Genomic DNA, 21,556 nt, shown 5'->3' with positions numbered 1-21,556 from the left:
GGGGAGAGTAGATGTTGGTGCATATGTCACCAGGATTAGTGTCACACAATATAATTATAACAATACACTGTAATAAAATTTGTGTGATAGGAATTATTAATTTACATTCAAAGTTTTAGGACTGTGATTAACAAAACCATGGAAGCTAATCATGAATAAAGTATCATCATGTGCATTTGCGATGTGGCAGTATCTTTTTTCATGTAAAACTAAGACCAAACATACTGTACCGGACCATTGCAGGTTTAGAAAAAAACCTCAATGGCCAGAACTGCCTGCAGAAATGCTGATTTTCTCATTTTATTCATCTATTTGTCTCTGTTTGATATTCTATTTTTTTCTTTTTTGAATTATCAGAGAACAAACAAAATTAATGAAGAAAAATTCAAAGTGAAGACTAGAATATGAAAAAATAAAGGGAAGGGTGAGAGGAAGAAGGCAGATAAGGGTCACTGATTATGGCTCTATGTCATAAGGGAGGATCTATGCCTCTGGTGATAACATTGTCTGTTCAAATATGCATTGTCTAAATGTGATACTAACTTGTATCAAATTATTCAATTAAAACATTGTTAATTTGGTCAAACTAATAGGGCACATTATCCTATATTTTAATAGCAACAACCCTTAGGAAATAAAGGCACTAAATTCTTATCTGGAAAAATTAATTCAACTTAATGCAGAATAAATGATTAGAGACTTCCCAATGATATGGCTCATAAAATTCCTTTCTAAAGGAAATCTACCGAGATTAAGTCTTAGTGGGGTTGGCTGGTGGATATTGATGGACATGGATGTTTAACTATGAAATGATAATTATCTGGAATGTGTAGAGCTGAACAAGATAAAGCAGAAGAATAGAAGAAGGTATTGATGAAGAAAGATGAAGCTGCCTTCTTTTCTAAGGGTTTTAGAATGTTAATATCATAAGTGATTCCTCAAAACTAAAAGAAAAAATAAGGTAGATTTGAAAAGAAGAGAAAGTTGCTAGGTTTTCTCCAGAAACTACTTTACTATATCATTGTAAAGTATACTCACACATTATAAAAATACACATAGAAATTACAAAGTATTTTTGCAAACCTTAAATTTCCCTGTTTCATTAAATGTAACTTGGCCATAATTCCAATTCCTCCCATAATTTCCTGTTCTTTGAAAAACTGTCTTGTCTGTGCTTTCATCACTGCTGATTTGGATGCTTAAGTTGTAGACATTTTCACAACACATGTAATACCTGGAAACAGGAAAAGATATTTAGCTTTTACACATTGCATAAATTTATTTTAGTTCTTTCTGCAGATTTTCTTATATTTAATTATATTTTTTTTTCCTTTGGGTGTTTCTGGGCAAGAGGGTCAGGGGGCCACCAATACTTTGCTGTTCTATCAATTGTAAAAAAACAATAATGCAGGCATTAAAACTTTAGCTATCTGATCTGAGGCTGGTTCCCTAAAAAAACTTTTGGTAGCCACTCAAAAAGATAGCATTTCAGTATATCTGACCAGAAGTCAAGGACCTTATTGGAAACATACCAGAAATGAAGGCAGGCAGGCTCCGAAGCGAGCGCTAAAGAGAGGCTTAAAAGCCCCACTCTTTCTCTTCTCCAGCATTGTTCAGTTGGTGTAGAAATGTAAAATCCTGTAAAGCCAACCAAGAACTTTTACTTGCTTAAAGCAGGTAACCATTTAAGATGAAACTTATGACATGTAGTTTCACATTGGATGAGGTACCAGAATAGAGTCTGGAGTGGTTGAGTCTGCCATAATAAATTGTTTAAGAAAATCACTCCACTTTAGACTTCTTACTTTAATTCTAATTTTCCATACATCTAGAAAAACTCATAGCTTGACAGGTAATCAGCACATGGCTGACTGTATTTAGATATTCTGTTTGGTTAACTAACAGGATACACAATTATTTAAGCATACATTTGATGACAAGGCTAAACGTTCCAAAGAACACTGGTTTTATATCCCATTGACTACACTGCATATCTTTACATAAGAAGGTGCCTGATTTTATAAGGGTTTTTCATATTTCTGTATTCATTTGAATGATAACTAATCAGATCACTGTGGAGCAGGCAGCATACTAATCCATATAAAAGCTTTTGAAATAGCACAAGATACTGCATAAGTGTTTTCTGGTCTAGAATTCATTATTCAAGCCAATGACTTGAGTCATTTCTAGTGTGTGAAGTACAGTTAGGTAAGAATATCTTAACATTCTCTTAGGGGAATTTACTTCATTCTTGGTTTGAAACTCATATATTAAGACGGAAGCAGGAATTATCCAGCAAAGCATGCTACAAAGCAAATGAAATATTGGACTAATAGAATTGGATTGTTATGCATTTTTTATGAAATGCCCGAATGTGTTTGCTTGAAACCAACATCTTCTCTCCTGTGCCTTTCAACAGAAAAATATAGGCAATGTTGTATATAAAATGCAATCTCATTCACTTGTAATATGCAGAGTAAGAATAAGATACAAAGAAGAGAAATTCAAGTAGAAATGTTTATAAACACGTACTTAGACCAATGAGGCAAAAATTATCGGGAATAAATGAGTGTTCTATCAAGGTGAAATAGTGCTAAAAGACTTATAAAAGTAATATATGCACATGCATTGCATTCATGTTACAAAATGCATGAATGCGCTTCACAGTTTATACTAGTAACAGACTACTCACATTTTATTTATGCTAAAATATTTCATGAATATTTTAGCTATGTCTGGTCTCATATATATGAAGCTATGTAAAAGGTCAGCTTCAGATTCATCACACAAGTCCCAGCTCCTGCTCTCTATAAGCTCCCAAATAAACCCAGTTGGAATTCATCTTGCTGTTAGTTGCTTGGGGAATGATAAGAAAGAAATACTGAAGGGGTCTAAGTACTTGAAAACTTTTGAGTTAGCTGTTAATTGTGTGATAGAAGCAACATCGTGCTGCTATGTCTGTTCTGGCATGTTCATCCAACACAATCCATTTACTAATTATAATTTGAAATGTGCTAAGTATCTTATTCATTCATTTAGCGGTAATATATTTAGATCTGATTGTATAATTAAAATGATGTTTTATTAATTAAATTATTGACTTTACATCCTTCTCCCTCTCTCCTTTTCTCCCACTCTCTCACACCTTCTCTCCTCTGCCTGCCCCTCAATCCATGCCTCTTCTGTAATCGTGCAGAAAGGGAAAGCCCTCCCTCCTCCCATGGGTTTCAGCAGAGCCTGGCTTATCAAACTGCCCCAAGTCCAAGCATCTCCTCTGCTATTAGGCCTGGCAAGGCAATCCAGAAGAAGAAATAGGTTTTCCAAAGCTTTCCAAAGCCCTGGGAATAGGCCCTGCCCCCATTTCCAGGAGTCCCACATACAGACTAAACTATACAACTGTTACATTTATGCAGAGAGCCTCACTTGGTCTCATGTAGACTTCCTGGTTGTGGGTTCAGATTCTGTAAACCAGGCTCCCATGAGTCACGCTAGTGGTTTCTGTGTGTTTTCCTGTGACTCCCTGAGTGTGGCTCAATGTTTGTCTTTGGGTCTGTGAATCTGCCTGTATCAAGTCCACTTAAAACAAGATTAATTATAGAAATGATAGTACCTTTTATATTTTGGAAAATAAACTAAGACAGTAAACATCATGCATCTGTAAATATTGTTATATACAAAATAATTTACTATGTTACCTATTATCTTATTATTATCTAAGTGAGTTAAATTAATCAACTAAAATAGGTAAAATAAATTCTCTATGAAATTATGAGAGTAGAGTATGCAATTTACATTAAATTTAGTTCACTCATGCAATTATTCTTTAATCAATGATATTTTGATATTGATCACTTGACTTATTTAACACTTACAGGATGCAATAGGAATACTCAAAGAGAATACATTTTATTTTAACCTATTAAGAATTTTCTCTAGCCTAGGAGATTTCTTAATATAGAGGATTAATGTTTTATGCTCACCAATTTTCTCTCTTTTGTCTCTGGGAGAAAATACATTTTTTTAAGTTCCAATGTTGTTATTATGTTTCTTTTTAAGTTTTCTCAAAATTGACCATATCTTTGCCTTCAATAATTTGAATATGGCATAGACTTAACTTTGCACCTCATGTGATGAGCTCCAAATTAGCTGTCTACCTAGTTGTTTACTCTCAGAGTATGGAATAATATACAGACAATGTTTTTACTGGAGCATATCATCAGGTGGAGGAAGAAATAACAGCAACTAGGGGTGATGGCACTAGGTCAGGATACCATTTCTACAGGCTAAGTTTTGTGAGCTGTACACAATAGTTACCTGGAAAAACAGAACCTCAATTGATAATTGATCTAGGAGGGCACAGCCTACTATGGTACTATTCTTGGGCAGGATATATATATCAACTGAATACCTCAGAGAGAGCAAACTAGTGAACTACATTTTTCTCGGGTTTCTATTTCTGCCCTTCCTCCAGATTTCTGTCATCAATTCTTGTCTTGGCTTCCTTTCATGATGAACTGTAAGCTGCAAACCAAATAGACTTTTCTCCTGAAGATGTTTTTGCTTAGTGTTTTATCACAGTGAAGTATAAACTAAACAAAACATTGTTATAGTGTTTATTCCCAAGTGGGCCTTTCTCTAAGATGTTCTTTAAATTGGGGATTCTGCTTCACAAAGCTTCTTGAGAAGTCATGTGATTGGTTACATGTTGTAATAGGAGCGGCGGGCTGTGTCCCGCCACCCGGCTAACTTTACCAGAAATAATTACACAGAAACTGTATTTTTTTTTAAACACTGCTTGGCCCATTAGCTTTAGCCTCTTATTGGCTAGCTCTTACATATTGATCTAACCCATTTCTAATAATATGTGTAACCCACGAGGTGGCTTACCAGGAAAGATCTTAACCTGTGTCTGTCTGGAGTGGGAGAATCATGGCGACTTCCTACTCGGCTTCTTTCTCCCAGCATTCTGTTCTGTCTACTCAGCCTACCTAATTTTTGTGTCCTATAAGGGCCAAGCAGGTTTTTTTTTATTAATTATCCAATGAAACAACAGATAGAAAGATGACCCACCTCCATCAGTTACATCTTCATTCAAGATCATCTATGTCTACAGCAGTTACAGAATCACTCTGTTGGGGCCTCTTTACTACAGCAGCCATATCTTCTAATCCTGAAGGACCCAGGCTCTCACTAAGGACCTCACTTTGGCGATTCTGGTATGGCTTCAGAAAAGACCCTGCAGGATGTATGCTGCTGACTCAGCAGGATGTGCTATGTCCTCAACCTTCCTCTACCTCATCCTAAGTTACTGAAAACACACACACACAAAACAAACAAACAAACAACAACAAGAACAAAAAAACCCCGTAAGATACCCCCATATGGTAAAGAACCAAACACAAACAGGCTAGGCTAGCAGGCTCCGGGCATACTTTTCTGATTAAGGTGGAATGTGGTAACTACAGCAGCTGCCCAAAAGATAGCACCACCCTTGCAGCTGCAGACTACCAATTAACCAGACAGGTGCTCCCAGTTCAGAGGTACATCAACCTGAGTCTGCTCCTTTGCAGTCTGTAGTCCTCTAGACACCCTGCACCACTGCTACTTGGGGTCTCTCCTACTCCAGTGCTGTGTCAAACAGACAAAGGATCCAGTTTTGAACTCGCAATTAAAAGATTCTTTGCTTTTGCATTGTATTTGGTCTCTTTGGTGGTCTTTGGGGGTCTGAACTTTGGGTACAACAGCTCTAGCCATAATAAGTGATATATTGTATGAAGAATATTTCTTTATGATTTGATTCTTTGTGTATTTCCAAATACCCAAAGACATTAAGGACATTTTAGATTTTGTGTCAGCTTATGACCATATTCTCCGCCTTTCAATTATTCTGTTTTAAAATACTATCTTTTTACTTGAAGAAAATTTAACCTAAGGATCTTAAGAAAGTCTCCTTGATACAAGTGACGACTAACTTTGAATTTTCAGAAACACATTTTATTTCTCTGTTGTCATTTTGTATAGTGTATTGCTAACTATCATTAATCATAAAGAGAATATGCCAATTTTTATTAAGTGTGCACACTTGTGTATGAGTGTACATACATGTGCTTGTACATGTGTAATATGGGAATCCCCTTTGTGTACTGTGAATATGTTGTATTACCCTTGGTTAATAGAGGAGCTGTTTTGGCCTATGGCAGGGCAGAATAGAGCTAGGCAGGAAAATAAACCTGAATGCAAGGAGAAAGAAGGTGGAGTCAGGGAAACACCAGCTGCTAAAGGAGAAAAACACGAGAACCTTAACAGTAGGCCACAGCCTAGTGATAATACACTATTAATAGAATAATAGGTTAATTTGAGATGTAAGAGTGAGCTAGGAATACTACTAAGCTGGTGTAGGTGGGTCTTCTCTCTATCTGTTGCTTTCATTGGTTAATTAATAAAGAAAACTGCTTGGCCTGATAGGTCAGAACATAGGTGGGTGCAGTAGACAGAATAGAATGCTGGGAAGAAGGGAAGTGAGGCAGACGATATTGCTCTCCTCTCCAAGATGCAAGCAGGTTAAGATCCTTTCCGGTAAGCCTCGTGGTACTACACATATTATTAGAAATGTGTTAATCAAGATGTGAGACTTAGCCAGTAAGAGGCGAGAGCTAATGGGTCAAGCACTGTTTAAAAGAATACAGTTTCTGTGTAATTATTTTGGGTAAAGCTAGCCGGTGGCAGGAAGGTGAGTAGTGAAAAGCAGCCTGCAGCTCCTCTTACTACACTAAGCTATTGGACAAACAGTGTTGTAATTGATGTAGTTTCTGTATGATTATCTGGGACTGGGCAGCCAGGACATGAACGAGTGGTCTCCATTTATACATGTGTGTGTCTGCACACATGCATGTGCTTATGTAGGTCAAGGCATGACCATGATATCTCGCTTTTCTCTGGGTGACTGAGTAGCCCCAAGGATCCTCTAATTTTTCTGCACATCTTCCAGACATATTGTGGCAAGGCAAATGCCTACTGCCTACATAGGCTTTTTACAAAGGTGCTGGAGAAGCTAGTTCAGGACTTCAATATTTGCTTGGTGAACACTTTACCCATTAAGCCAGTTTCTGAGGCCTGTAGCATTTACTTATTGAAGAATTCTGGAAAACTGAGTAGTGTCTTGTTAATGTTTGTATTTTCTGTTTGGGTTAGGTAAATGTTGTTTAATATATTCTTATATCAATTTGACTAGCTTCCACTTTTATTAAAGTCCTACAAAAAGGAATGACTCATCAATATTTTGCACAACCAAACAGGATTTCTATGGTTTAATGACAATATTTTTAGCTCTTTAATTTTCTTGGAATGCATTCTAGATCTCTTGAAATTAACCTTAAAGTGAGCTTAAAACCAGAAAATTTAATAGTCTGTTAACTCAAGAATACAATGAACCTTTTCTCTATTCTTACATTTTTCTTACACTTCCTCCTGTCCCCTTTTCTGTCTGTCTCCCCATGAGCTGAATTCAAACTCTGTCCTGTCGACACCCCAAGTAAAATTGCAAATTCTGGGCATGCATTGGTGCTGATGTCATGAACTGAATTTAAACTCTCTGCAGTCAACACCACAAGTAAAGTTGTAAATTCTGGACATGCTTTGGTGCTGATATCATGAACTGAATTAGAACTCTCTCCAATCAACACCCCAATTAAAGATGTAAATTCTCTCTCCCAAAGTCCCCATTCCCCCAGTTTACTCTGGAGATCTTGTTGAAGGGGAGGAGAGATGCAGGAAAGGGAGCAGAGAAAAATTATAGCTCAATAAAAATCAATAAAAAAATAAATAAATAAAAACTGTAAATTCTGGGCATCTATTGATGCTGATATAGACAGCAGAACCCACGGAGATGATTGTGCTTTCTAGAAAATTTGAGGTCTCTTTCCAGAAGAAACTAGGTTGATTTTAGTAGTTTCATCAGTTTGCTTGTGGGTTTAAGATAACTGAATCCATTAGGTAACTATTGCTTAAAGATTTAATAAAATGATTGGTTTAAATTTAGTTTCTTTAAATATGATAAAGTAGTACTATTTTCTAAAATTTAATACAAGAAAGATAAGACAAAATGAAAAAATGCTACATTAAAAGGAAAAATTACACTAAGAAAGTATATTTATTTGCCAAGTTGAAATGCAGATATGTAAAAGAATATATATAATATATATAAAAGAACTTTTTTATATAGCCTAACATCTTTTTTTTAGACAGCAACTTAGAATAGAATCATGAACAATTGTGTCTTGAATACTTTTGAGTCATAAAAAGAAAATCATTTTAGCAGTATATGGCATTCTGTCAGGAATTTTTTTCTGATGTTTGTTGATGAATTTTTCTGATAGTGATGAATGTTTATACATCTTAAGCATCTAAATCTTGTTATCTTCAACCATATTTTCTAAGGGAAGGTAGAGAAGAAAAATACTTTACCTAAATGGAGGTGGGGCAGTAAAATTTAGCCCTAACTAAGACATCAGGGTCTTAATTTTAATGACTCTATTTTACCCAAATGCTACCCTTCAAAGCTTTAAAAACAATTGCAATTGTGTCAAAAAGAGCAGAAAAAGAATCTAAGACCAGCTAGGCCCTGTGACACTTACATTTGCAAAGTCTTTTTTATGCTACTAACCTCATTTGCCCCAAATGTTCAGAACAAATAGGCTCTCTCTGAGCATGCCAAAGCACTGCCCTGCATCGGAGCTAACATCTCCCAATCCACTTCACTTTCAAGAGGTACAAAGAAACCCTGAGAGCTGACAGGGCAAAGATTGAGGAGCTGTGACTCCCGCAAGAGTGAATTCTTTAGAAGGTGTTCTGGAAAAAGTTGAGCAGTTTAGATATTCTTCCCTAAAGTGATGCTAATTCAAAGTTTATCTGTGCCATTTAGGTGCTCCTGTCTTTGAAAGTGAAGGCTAAGAACAAAAGAACCCTGCATGGATAAGAAGAACTGCAGGAGAGGTTTAATTCTCTTGCATTTCAGAAGTACAATGTTCTGACACATTAAAAAAAAAAAAAAAGCCAGTTGGAAGAAAAATACCCCTGGAGGTGAATGACTGGTAGATTATGAAATCACAGCTCTAAGAGTCAGAGAGACCTATTAAGCTCCACCATCGCCCTCATTACTTACGGCCACTGGTGTGCTCTGTCCTGCTTGATCTTGTCTAATTTTCATAACCCTGGCTACATACCTTTCTCCTGAGACTCCATTTCCCTCCCAACTGTTTAAAATCTCCACCTGACACTCATCTTGCTTCACTTTGGGCAGTTTCATCTCCTTTCTGTAGTCATTTACTCTGTTGGCAAGCCGAAATCACTTTCCCTCCTGCAATGTACTGAGACTCTTTTAAATAGCAACGAAATTATTTTATCTCTATTATGATGACACGAAAGTAGAAAATGATAATTTTAACATCAAAAATTCAACTGCATGACACATATCTGCTATAATCAATAGGTACTAGTGATTTTCTGAATGCTCATCTTACTCCTGTTGTTTAACTGCGGTGCAGACATTATTAGATTTTTTTTCACAAGAGGAAACAAAAAGTGATCCTGTTATTTAGATGTTTCAGAATGTCTGTATAGGGCTAAGGAGATTACCAACCAAAGGGTTAATCTTCATCTGGGTGAGTTAGTACTTTAACCATATGGAAGGAGGATCTTAGATGCAATTATTCTCGGCTAACTATCTAGGATCATTCATATGTCACCATTTTCAACATTAAATATCGTCTGCCTTTTGGAAGCAGCCATGTATGTAGAGCACATTTGTATGCATTTGTCTATAATGGTATGTAACGTTTAATCTTCAATCGATGGCTATTGGTTATTAGTAACAAGTAATAACCAATTGCAACTATTATTCATTTGAAGTTACATTCAGAATCTAACTTCTCACCACATCTGCTCTCTGATTCTGGTCCTTGACCCCTTCTCTGGGTCATTGGGCAGCGTGGCACTGCTATCTATCTCATTATCTTATCCTTCCACAAGCTGTGCTGGACCTTATGCTACTTCCTCCTCTTCCTCAGCATGAAATTGAGCACTACAGATGAGCCAAAGTCAGATGCATCTCACTGTCCATTCTACTGCATCTCAGCCTGGTGAGCATAATGGCTTTTCCTCAAAGGAGCCAAAATTCTCTTCTATTCTCTTAGATCTCTTTTCTGCTTCTCTCTAGTAGATGTGATTGACTTTTGTGATCTCTTAGAAATTTGATTCATGTCACTTCTTCAATGACATCTAAAGTGATTGCCTTATATTAATTAGTACTTTTTTTCCTATTTCTACTTTCAAAGCTTTATGTTTTTCCAAGTTCTTCATACAAGTATTACTCTTCATGTAAACTACTTTTTAAAAAATTTTAATAGAATAGGTGATCTATAAAACCAGAAAATATGTTTTTACTTTTAATCCACAGATGTATTATGAGCATCTCATACAAAACTGAGAGGTCAAAAACTGAATGAAAGAAATAATATGAGGGAGTATTTGGAGGTTTTTGTGAAAATACATTATATACAGTCATAGTAATAAAATATTTAATCTAATTAAAGTAGATAAATAATTTTCTATTATCTGGATGTTTTTTATTTAAACTGCCAGTGTTTAACATGCTTCTATCTTGGGCAACACTGAAGTTTTCAATGTCCTTTCATAGTATGTCAGTTATGGTTCACACTAAGTCAACCCTTTACTTTTCAGGTCATAAAAAGGAAAATACAGTGTGTGTGTGCTTAGACTTTTATTGCTGTAATTTGTTTAATTGAACAAATTATTCAGAAATGGGTAGTTTGTTCAGAGGTGAAGACATTCACTTCTACATTCCAAATAGCTTTACATGGCGGTCAGACAAAAATAAAAGTGACTAGGTCTTGTCACTCGAAGAAAAGCTGTAGCAAAGGATACCAGTAACTCAGAACACCATTTTGGATAAAAGGAAAGGTTCACGCAGAGAAAGTCTCACAATTGTGTGCAAATTGTGATATGTGATATGTTTTCTCAGCACCTGATTACTGCAGTGTTGGTGTGGGAATTCTTGGTACAGTGTTTTTATCAATGACATTGACAGGTCATTTTGGAGAATGGATTTGCTTCTAAATATATATGCCCATACAAACACATACATATACAGGTGGTACACACACATACATACACACATATACATATACATATACACAGACTTGCACACCTATACATACATGCACATATACATATTTAGACATAAATGCATATGCATACAAGATAAAAACACAATACATGCATATTCCCACATACACATATATTTACACATATATACAAACATAAATATATGGAATACATATACACATGTACACATACATTAATGCACATGCACACATAAACACACATATACTCATGCAAATACTGTTTGATGTTATTGTGATTTTTTTCTTAACATTCACAGTGTGTACTCTTACTAAGTTTGTAAGCTTTATGCACTGAGTTTATTAGTTTTATAAATATATTGCTTCTATTGTCTCAGTAGTATCATCCCAGAATAATTCCTTATCTGTATATTTCTCCTCATTTTCTTAATCAAGTTATATTGTATTTAGTTCCAGGACAGGCTCCAAAACCACAGAGAAACCCTGTCTCAAAAAACCAAAAAAAAAAAAAGTTATATTGTATTAAATGTTAGTGTTTCTACATGGAATCTAGCATCTCATCCACAGGAACATACCTTTACACACCGTAGCTTTCCTTGCAGTCTATGATCTCAAGTCACTCTTTTACCAAAAGAAAATCTATATCTGTGCTGATAGGATTTGTACACTCACAAATTCTAAGGTCTTCTTAAAAACAACACTATCTGAACCAATGGACAAATTTAGCAAGACAATGAGTGCTGGATCAATATACAAAACTAGATTATATTTCTGTGAGTTCACAATGAATAATTGAAAAATGAAATTAAGGCAAAGCAGACTAATGGTCAGAAAAGTCAATTATCTCACACAAGTCCATTTACGCATTAATCATTTCAAAGCTATGGTTAAGAGTTTATTTCCTTATCTCTAATGATCTTTGAATACTTTTCATCATCATATCTGGAGAGAAGAGTAAAATAATACATGTTCTAAAAACAGGCCACTTACCGATAGATGTTTCATTACCATTTTCTTTTAAATATAACTATTAGTTAATAATAGAAAAAATAATTTTTCACTTAATGAAGTCTCATTCAAATGAAGTAATAGTGCATGCTTTTTTTTTTGCTTTATGAATAAATGTAAACTACACCTGAATCGTTTCCAAATGTGTGGTCAAAAGATGGTCCTGTGAAGAGAGGAAACTGTGGCCCCCGAATTCTTGCCCACTCGTTATCGTCATCAAGATCCTGGACCCAGAAGCAAAAGCCATCTTCAAAAGTACAGTTGATTTTCTCATCATCTGTGAATTAAAAAAAACCTCTCAACTTTAATATTTGACATGAACAACTATAATAAATTATATAGAAAATAATCAAACTTTATATAATATTTTGATTGCTTACTTGCTGGGCATTAAGACAGTCTTTTGTTTTAATCTTAACTGTAAATAGTTTTATTTATTTTAAAATTTATTTTATTTAAGTTAAAATATATATTTTTTCAACCATTACAAATTATTATGTTTCTTACAGTATTGGGCTTTAAAAACTTCTATTGTTTATTTTTTTCCATGTTGATTCCACTATTTACCCACATATTGTGTCCCATCTGCTTCTCTCTCCTTACAACTAAATTCAGTACTTTAATCAAATCGACTTCATGTTGATTTTTTCAGAATTAGTTTATGCTAATCTACTTTCACTTGTAATGTTTACTGAATATTAAAAACTAATTTAATTGTTAGATGGATTTATGAATTTCTGAAGCTAGTCAGTCGATTCCTATGAAGAATATAAACTACTTTTAATATTATTTGTTTTTAACTATTATGTAAAGAGAGAATTAGTTAGGAAAGAACTCACATAGTGAAAACTTTAGGTTCTGCTGATGTTAAAAATACTACAGAATTAGGGGAGTCAAAGGCTGACCAGTAGAAAAGCACTTACTGCTAAGGTCGTTGCTGTTAAAGGTGCCATAGGTTGCATTAAAGCCAATGTAATCACTTTCATCAGATTCTACCAGAAAGGCGACTGTAACTAGGTTGGAGAAAATTCGAACTGTTCCAGGATCAGTTTCCACAAAAGAGGCTATGAAAGAAAATGTTTACAAATGAGTATAATCATAATTTGTATCTATTCATAAAAGGAAAAGATGACTTGCTTTACCAAGTCTGATTCCCTGAAAGTCACAAGTTAAGAAGTTATAGGGATAAAGGTTAACTTTGAGACCCATACCACAGCAATGAGAGCAATAATAGAGTCATCATAGTGATCTAAACAGTGCATAATTTTGGTTTACATACCCATACTGCAGTGGAAACTCAAGTAATAGTAGATGCTGTGGACAATGGTCTGTAGCCGGTCACTTGTATTTTAGAGAAACATGCTGATTGGTCAGTGGACAGGCAGGAAGTAGAGGTGGGGCAACAAGAATTCTGGAAGAGGGAAGTTTCAGTCTGCAGTTGTCACACAGGGACAGAGGAAGCCAGACACAGAGCAAGCATGATGTGATTTCCCTCCCTGAAAAAGGTACCAAGCCACATGGATAACATAGACAAGAATTATGGGCCAATATAAGTTATGAGTTAATAAGAAGCCTGAGCTAATAGGCCAATCAGTTTATAATAAATGTAGACCTCTGTGTGTTTTTTGGAGGACTAAATGGATGTGGGACTTGGTGGGACAGAACACGTCAGTCAACAAGTAGATAATGTAAGAATTGCTTCTATGGAATTTATATTGACTATATTATTGCTCTGCCTTAACTGTGCCACCTATAGAATATTTTTCCACTTTTGATTCTCAAAGATCGATATGCTTATGGTATTAATCATATCATTTATAACACACAACTTATAAAATTGTCATTACATGAAATGCTTTCACTACAATATGTGGCTTACCATGTCTATCATCAAAGAGAATAATATCACTTTTAGAAGGATCTGAATTAGGTTTAATGGAGGATAGTCTACATATTTAAATGTGTGATATTCAGGTAAACAAAAGCACATATTTTAGACAATCTGGAATCTGTATCAAATTTTGGTGTTTGAAAAATGTCAAACCTTAGATGGAGAACCCATCATTGCTATTTATTTTATTTTATTTTAAAGAAATACATCATGAAATATTGAAAAATGTGTACTTCTGTTCAAATTAGGAAAACTTCAAATTAGATGGCAAGTTCAACAAAACTCCATGGAAGTATCATGCTCAAGCACTAAGCCTTGCATTAATGTCCCAACCATAATGTGTCTTTAATTCATATTTTCTTCATGGAGACTTATGTTGGCTATTTGACCTAGCAGTCTCTTTGACTAATAACTAGCATGATTCTCATACTGAAAATCTCATGCAGTCACTTAGGAGATGTTAATATTCTAGAAGCTTTGCTTTAAGATGATCTGCCATCACCCCCAGCCACGATATACATTGAAATTTTTATACGCAGTAGCTTCTGGGTGGATCAAATTAGTGTGAAGATATCATAGCATACTTGTCAGTGCATTGATCCCATATTTGCAAATGTTAAGGATCTGGTGCAGACAATTCAAGAATTGAGTTATGAAGTTCATTAACCTGCTTTTGGTATACATGCAATCCTCTGGAAAAAAGTGTAAACTGTTTAACTATAGAGATTTCATGAAGCATTAATTATATTGGAAAATTCTTTTGACCCCAAATGGAATAAGAACCACTGTGTCAGATGGTATGCTACACACCAAAGAGGGTGCCATAAGGCTAAGATTTTAAGACTTCGGGTCTGTAGACAGCGTTGACTTCTGTTACACTGTGTCCCACTCTGTTTTTTCTGTCCCCCTTTAATCTGACGTAATGCATGACTTTATGTGAGACATTCTTCTAAGGGATAAATAAATGATTTCCACGTGGAACAGTGGTTACTTCCTAGTAAATGCTCAATGCCTGATACTGTTTTTTTAACCTCAACAATTAGATTTTTAAGCCCCTAAAGGCAAAGGTTATGATTTAATTTTCATGTGCCTCTGTCGTGTGAACAGAACATGAGCACATACATTTTACTTTATGATTGAGCACATGTATTAAAATAGAAATAAACAGAGTTATTTAATATTCCTAATATATGTAAAGATTCTTGGAAAGAACATTGTATATTAAAAGTTGGATTTTCCTTAATATTACATTACAACTGATAGTATACATTTCATGAATATCTTTTTTAAAATTTGTATTAAAATTTTAAATTTCATGAAAATTTCTAATTTTTTTTAAACTTGTATCGATATGAACTTACTTAAGATTGTGTAGTTATTATAGATCAAATAATCATTTATTTTCTAACAGCAGTAATGCTGACAGATAATTTTATTGAAAGAGGATGCAGAGAAACACGATAAAAATGCAAGGAGCTTAGAAAGACACCAAAAAGAGAGAGATGGCAGATTTTCTATAGATTAAGTTTTAACAGATGTTGTAAAAGATATTCACTATCTTTTATTTAATCAAGAAAAATGCTGGCATTATTAGAACATCAGTTTATGAGGGAGAAGACTTCAAGATGCTCACCATGTAGCCTTGAGTACCAACTGTGAATTCAGTATGAGGCCATGTGTTGATGATTTGGAGAAGTAACTAGATGCCTCATTAGAAAGATACATTTAGGTTAATATGAAAATAACTGTGGGATTATTTGCTTGGTAAATATGTGATGAAAGTATTCAGGAAGGTATTCTCAATTGTTCCCAGGTAGTCTGATAAGCTGAGTTTTGTGAGTTGTGAGCTGAGGCAATTCTTTAAATTAATGACATACCTCTTCATATAAATTATTACTATCAACAAAAATGAGTCAATGAGTACTTTTGAGTGTAGAAAAAGTGAGTCAATAAAAGTATAAATCTTATTAAAGTTGCTTTATTTTAAATATACTTGTATGTATTTTACTTAGTTTTAATTTGCTATATATTTTTTATAGTATAACATATCATTTCAGGAAACTATACAGTGTTGGTTGTAACTCCTTAGCTATACCTGTGCAGACTCTACACTGTAGTGACATTTCAATTGTATTTTAACAAATAAAGCTTGCATGGGGACTGGGAAAGTAAAACAGCCACATTGTTCAGCCTTACAGACCAGGCAGCGATAACACACACGTTTAATCCCAGTATCTACATTAGATTGTCACAGAAAACGGGTGGTTCATGACTTTAATCCCAGTGGTATTCCTTTAATCCCAGTTCTAGGGAGGATTATAAAATGGAAGAAAGCAGCTCTCAGTCACAGTCTCATTCTGAGATTTCTGGAGGCAAGATCACCATTTTTGGTCTGAGTTTGAGGGAAGAGCCAGTGACAGGCTGCCTTGCTTTTCTGAGCTTCAAGTAGAACCGCAGTTTCTCTGTCTGAGCTTTTTTTAATAGTACTTCACTACACGAAGGCAAGCTACCATATTCAGCATGCAGTGTGAGCTGTCCTGTCCTATGGAAGCAGAATTTACTAAGCATTTGGAATTTAAAACATGATACTCAAAAACATTTTTTCAGGACATGGAATTTAGACATCAGTTTTCATGTGCTCATTCAGGCTATTTTTACTACATGCTTTTAAGGTGGCAAAGCATTTCTGACAATGTCTGGTGAAACAGAACTATTGTCCCAGATGCCCAGCTACTTGAGTGAAGAAGGCAGGCTTGTAAACCCAAGCCATTCTGGCAGTGGGGGAAACTAGCCCAGGAAAAGTTGTGAGACCATGTTTCAAAACTAAAGACAACAAAATTGAGGATGTAGTTCAAACAGAGCCTTTTCTCCAGCCTATAACAAAGCTCTAGCCTCACCTTAACACCTCAGAAACTACAGATTATTGTTTTTGTGTGTGAAATGGAAAAAAGTCCACTTGGTCACAGTCCATGCCTTTAATTCTCAACACTGATACTTATTAAAATCATTAAAGTAAGATCATGCTTTCATGAAAGTAACTAAAGAACAAGATTTTGTCCTAACTGCTTGGCAATCTATATAAAAGTATTATCTAAAAGTTATTGATTGACAAATGCTTCTGGAATTTTTCTATATTGACTACCTAAATAAAGTATATAACAATTGTTTTGTGACACTACATAATTTTGTTTCCTTATAATTTCTTTAGATAATTTCCCCAGATTTAAGAATGAAATATATACATTTTCCATTATGACAAAATAAAAACAAAGTTTCTGCTATATATTCTGAATTAAAATTGAATGATGACTATCTGGTGAAGATCTTAAACAAAGGAACATATAAAAAGCAGTTTTGAAAACATGTGCTGTAAATTAAAACAAAGTTATTATCTGCCTTTTAATAAAAAAATTGCAAATATAGCTAACATTTATGATTATATAGTATGTTATTACAGTATAAGAATACAAACCTCTTAGTCAAGCTTAAATAAAAAAAATCCCTTGATTTTATAATTCAATCCACATACTAAATATTAGACATCATAATCATTATTTAAGAGTGAGTGCTTTAATTTTAAATGACTTTTTTTCATTTTCTCTTGTAAAGATTGACATATTTATACTTTTAGTTTGAAACATTTGTGTACAATCTTTAACTTACTATTATTTAAATGAACTTTTACAAATGCATTCTTTTTATGAATATTAACTTCATATAACAATGTTATGATAATTACTTTTGTGTTATGACATCTACATGTCTAATTATCTCAATGTTTGTTTATTGTTTAACTGCAAAGCTAAATATATGAAAATACATTAAATAAAACCTAGGTATTTCAAGAGTAGTGGAGCAGGAAACATTCATATCTATAGGAAAGTGAGATTTTATAATCAGTATAGTTTTTATGCTTCATATGTATTGGGAGGCATTTAGGGAGATGACTGAAAGTGTCAGGGACGAGTCTAATTAGCATCTGTGGATGTTGGCATCTACATCTAATACACATTGATGATGTATTTGATTTGGTGATACTTATTTGACCCGTAGTATTTAACCATGTGCATTATATCAGTCTTTATTTTAAGGAACTGCAGTTTTTGTTGCATGCACCATCACCAATGGATGAGGAGCAGGTGTGTGGGGTAAAAGGGAGGTGGGTAAGCAACAGGAAGAGAGGAGAGAGGTGAAACTGTGGTTGGTATGTAAAATAAATAAATAATAAAAAACAAAACAAAAAACTCCTAGGGAAGGCAGAGGCAGGTGGATCTCTGTGAGTTTGAGGCCACCCTGGTCTACAGAGTGAGTTCCATAATAGCCAGGGTTGTTACACAGAGAAATTCTTTCTCAAAAAACAGAGAGAGAGAAAGAAAGGAATTGTAGTTTAAAGCTACAGAAACATCATCTGACTGTTCTATCAGTTTAAGTGAATGTGAACATATGATCTCATGTGTTGTAGGCATCCTCATTGCTTCACTTAGACTGATAGAGCACAACACATAACTCCTCTATATTTAACTGAAGAAAGTCTTGTGCTGACTTCTGCCTCTAACATTCTGTTTTTGAATTTAATTTACTTCCTTTTATCTCACTTTTCTCTTCTGAAATATGTATTTTGCAGTCATATTGGCAACATTAAATTAGGAAGTTTACACAGATTATCAAGTACAATATCCAATCAATAATATGCAATAAAAATATGCATCTTTAACATATGCTTAAATATTTATCATTAACAAATAAATCAAACCCATCTAACTAGATCAGGATCATGTTTCATCATTCATACAATTCAAAGGTGAAGTTATTAATCTTTAATATCGAGAATTATTTGAAACTTATTTTCTCAACTTCCCCATACTTGTAAGAAAAGCTGATTAATTTGTGTTTTATTCCACATTGTCTTCTTCATCCTATTTAAGTTCCTGGACCCACCCTCCCCTGATTTCATTGTCTGTGATGATTAGGCTGTGTCATTTTGGCCAATTGGAATGAAGTTCATTGATGTGGGAGTCCCCTCTCTGTGTTGTTTGTATTGGTTAATGAATAAAAAAAAAAAACTGCTTTGGCCTGATAGGGCAGAACTTAGGCAGAGAAGACAGAACTGAATTCTGGAAGCAAAAAAGCAGAGTCAGAGAGACACCATGGATCTGCTGGAGACAGAGGCTGGGAATTTTACCTGGTAAGCCTCTGCCACATGGCGATACACAGATTAATAGAAATTGGTTAAATTAAGATGTAAGAATTAGCCTATAGGAAACTAGAGTTAATGTGCCAAGCAGTGATTTAATTAATACAGTCTCTGTGTGATTATTATGGGGATAAGCTAGCCAGGTAGTCGGGACGAACAAGCAGCCACTCCTTACAACAGTTCATGGATCTGGATTGATTCCTGAATTTTCTCACCTCCATCTCTGTCCATGCATTGATGATAAACTGTTCTATGTAGTGCTTTGAAAACAAGGTATTGCAATCTTAAGGTTTTTTGACTTTAATAAATGGAGTCAACATTTAAACAATGTATGACACTTGACTTAAAAAAACATTAATTTCACATGATTTTAAAACACTAGTTTTACTGCAAAAAGTCAACATATAGTACTCATTTCCTATTTTGACAGTGATAGCCATATTTACTTTACAGACTTAAAGGGCAACTTAATATTCTGATCAAAATTCAAAGAGAAACATGACCACTGTCAAGGCTTCCCATTTATTTTCATTGTTATAATCAACTATATGCTTGTTTTAACTTACCTCTTAAAATTTTGCTGGGTCCTATACCTTCATAAATATCTAACACATCAGTATAATGTGCAATAAATGATCCAAAGCTGATCTGAATGGAAAGTCCTTGGTTTACACTAAATTAAGAGAAAAGAAAAAAAGTTCTTATGATAAATTTCAACGCATTCTACAGTTTGATTGCATTTTCCATCTTGTGACAAAGCACATGGAGTAAGCTATCCTGCAAATATAACCACACAGTACAGTTCTGTAACTACACATATTTAGGACCTTGTCATCTAGCACAATTGAAATTCTGCATTCAGTAAACAGAACCTTTCCAATGCTCTGTCCCTCTAGTCTCAGTAACATTAATCTACTTCCTTCTATGAATTTAACACTGTTAAGTACTACACTTAATTGAAATTTTGTAGGATTTGTCTTTCATGTATTCTGGCTTATTTCATTTAATGGTCTCAAGTTTCAATCATAAAACATGGATAAGAAACTCTTCCTTTTTTATGGCTGAATAAAGATGTTCCACAATATGTACATTCCACATTCCTCTTTCCACTCTATCTAACCTTAACAATATTAGTGAAATACTAATCATATGCTTGCTGTCTTGTTTACCAGAAATTTTGTGACTCTAAGTCATATTCATTCGATCAGATTTGTATTCTATAATATTTTTATACACTATATTATACTTATGGGTTGAATGATATCAATGTAACTTTCAGTGGTAGTTTATAGCAAGAAACAAGATGGGTTCACTGCAGTTTTAGTTTTATGGAGTTATTATGTTATGGCAATAATTTATATGTTTTTAAGAGTAGGTTAAGTAGATGTGGCAGAAAATTTGTGCTCAGACTTCCTTTTTTTTCACGGGAGTATGCTATAGACAAATAGATCAAGTTGGAGTGCAGAAATTCATCCCAGACTGAGAGGAGGAGAGCAAGGAAGTCAGAGGAATGTTGAGCTAAGCTGGCTTTAAAACCACTCGGAAAGATAAAGTCAATGATGAAGACAGAAAATGCAAAAATTACTTCTTAATCTTTTAAACTTAAGTCCTGAAATAGGCAGGAAAAGAGTGAATACTTTATTTGACATAGTGTTGAAACTGAATTTCATAGGAACAAAAGAGAACCATTTGTAGAGTCCTTTTATTGTTAAAAGGAAATAAATACTTGTTTATATGTAGTATTCACACATTGCATATTTGTATCTTAACTAATCTTTCTGTAGATCCCTGATATATACAAAACATGTTTTACTCATCATTGCATTCTACAATGACTTTGATCCAATAGCTATAGATTCTGAGCAATGTGTATATGGGACTTTTGGGAGAAAGATACTTATATCTATGAATGTACACATTTTCAATCTAAAGAAGCCAGATTCTTTTTTTTTTACTTTATTAAAATACTGAGTTTATTTCACATGTATATTTGTCTCTCTGCCATTTCCACATCTGACCACCACTATTACTATGCCCTATCATAACATGCCATACATGCTTAAAACCAAGTAAAGGGTGGAGCTCCATCCTTGAAAACTAAACAGGCATTTTAGACAACACATTCTTGGCAATGGAACCTGGACAACATTTATCAAACACAGTAGGGAAAGTTCTCACTTTGCATTATAAAAAGGACAGCCAGATATATCAACTGTTAAAGAAATTAAGTAAGATGGAATATTTCAAACTTTTTAAACCATTTTCTTAAAGAGACTTCCTCCACTGCCAGAGATCTTTTTTTTT

General features: G+C 34.4%; 1 protein-coding gene and 1 pseudogene across 1 annotated transcript in view; both read right to left on the bottom strand.

Moving 5' to 3' along the window:
• The window catches only part of Tmprss15 (transmembrane serine protease 15), a 107,305-nt gene that overhangs the window by 55,088 nt on the left and 30,661 nt on the right, over positions 1-21,556 (bottom strand). Inside the window, exons 11-15 of the mRNA XM_005360611.1 lie at positions 19,819-19,925; positions 13,091-13,231; positions 12,295-12,444; positions 1,533-1,638; positions 1,084-1,234 (exon numbers count right to left, since the gene is read on the bottom strand). Of these exons, the coding sequence (XP_005360668.1) occupies positions 1,084-1,234; positions 1,533-1,638; positions 12,295-12,444; positions 13,091-13,231; positions 19,819-19,925 (655 nt within the window). The remainder of the gene's footprint in view (positions 1-1,083; positions 1,235-1,532; positions 1,639-12,294; positions 12,445-13,090; positions 13,232-19,818; positions 19,926-21,556) is intronic.
• Positions 21,509-21,556, bottom strand: part of LOC102001204 — a 1,337-nt pseudogene continuing 1,289 nt past the window's right edge.

The sequence above is a fragment of the Microtus ochrogaster genome, linkage group LG3 (assembly GCF_000317375.1).
Source record: "Microtus ochrogaster isolate Prairie Vole_2 linkage group LG3, MicOch1.0, whole genome shotgun sequence".
Lineage (NCBI taxonomy): Eukaryota > Metazoa > Chordata > Mammalia > Rodentia > Cricetidae > Microtus > Microtus ochrogaster.
Note: the sequence above shows the minus strand (reverse complement) of the source record. Positions and strands in the feature narration are given on the sequence as shown.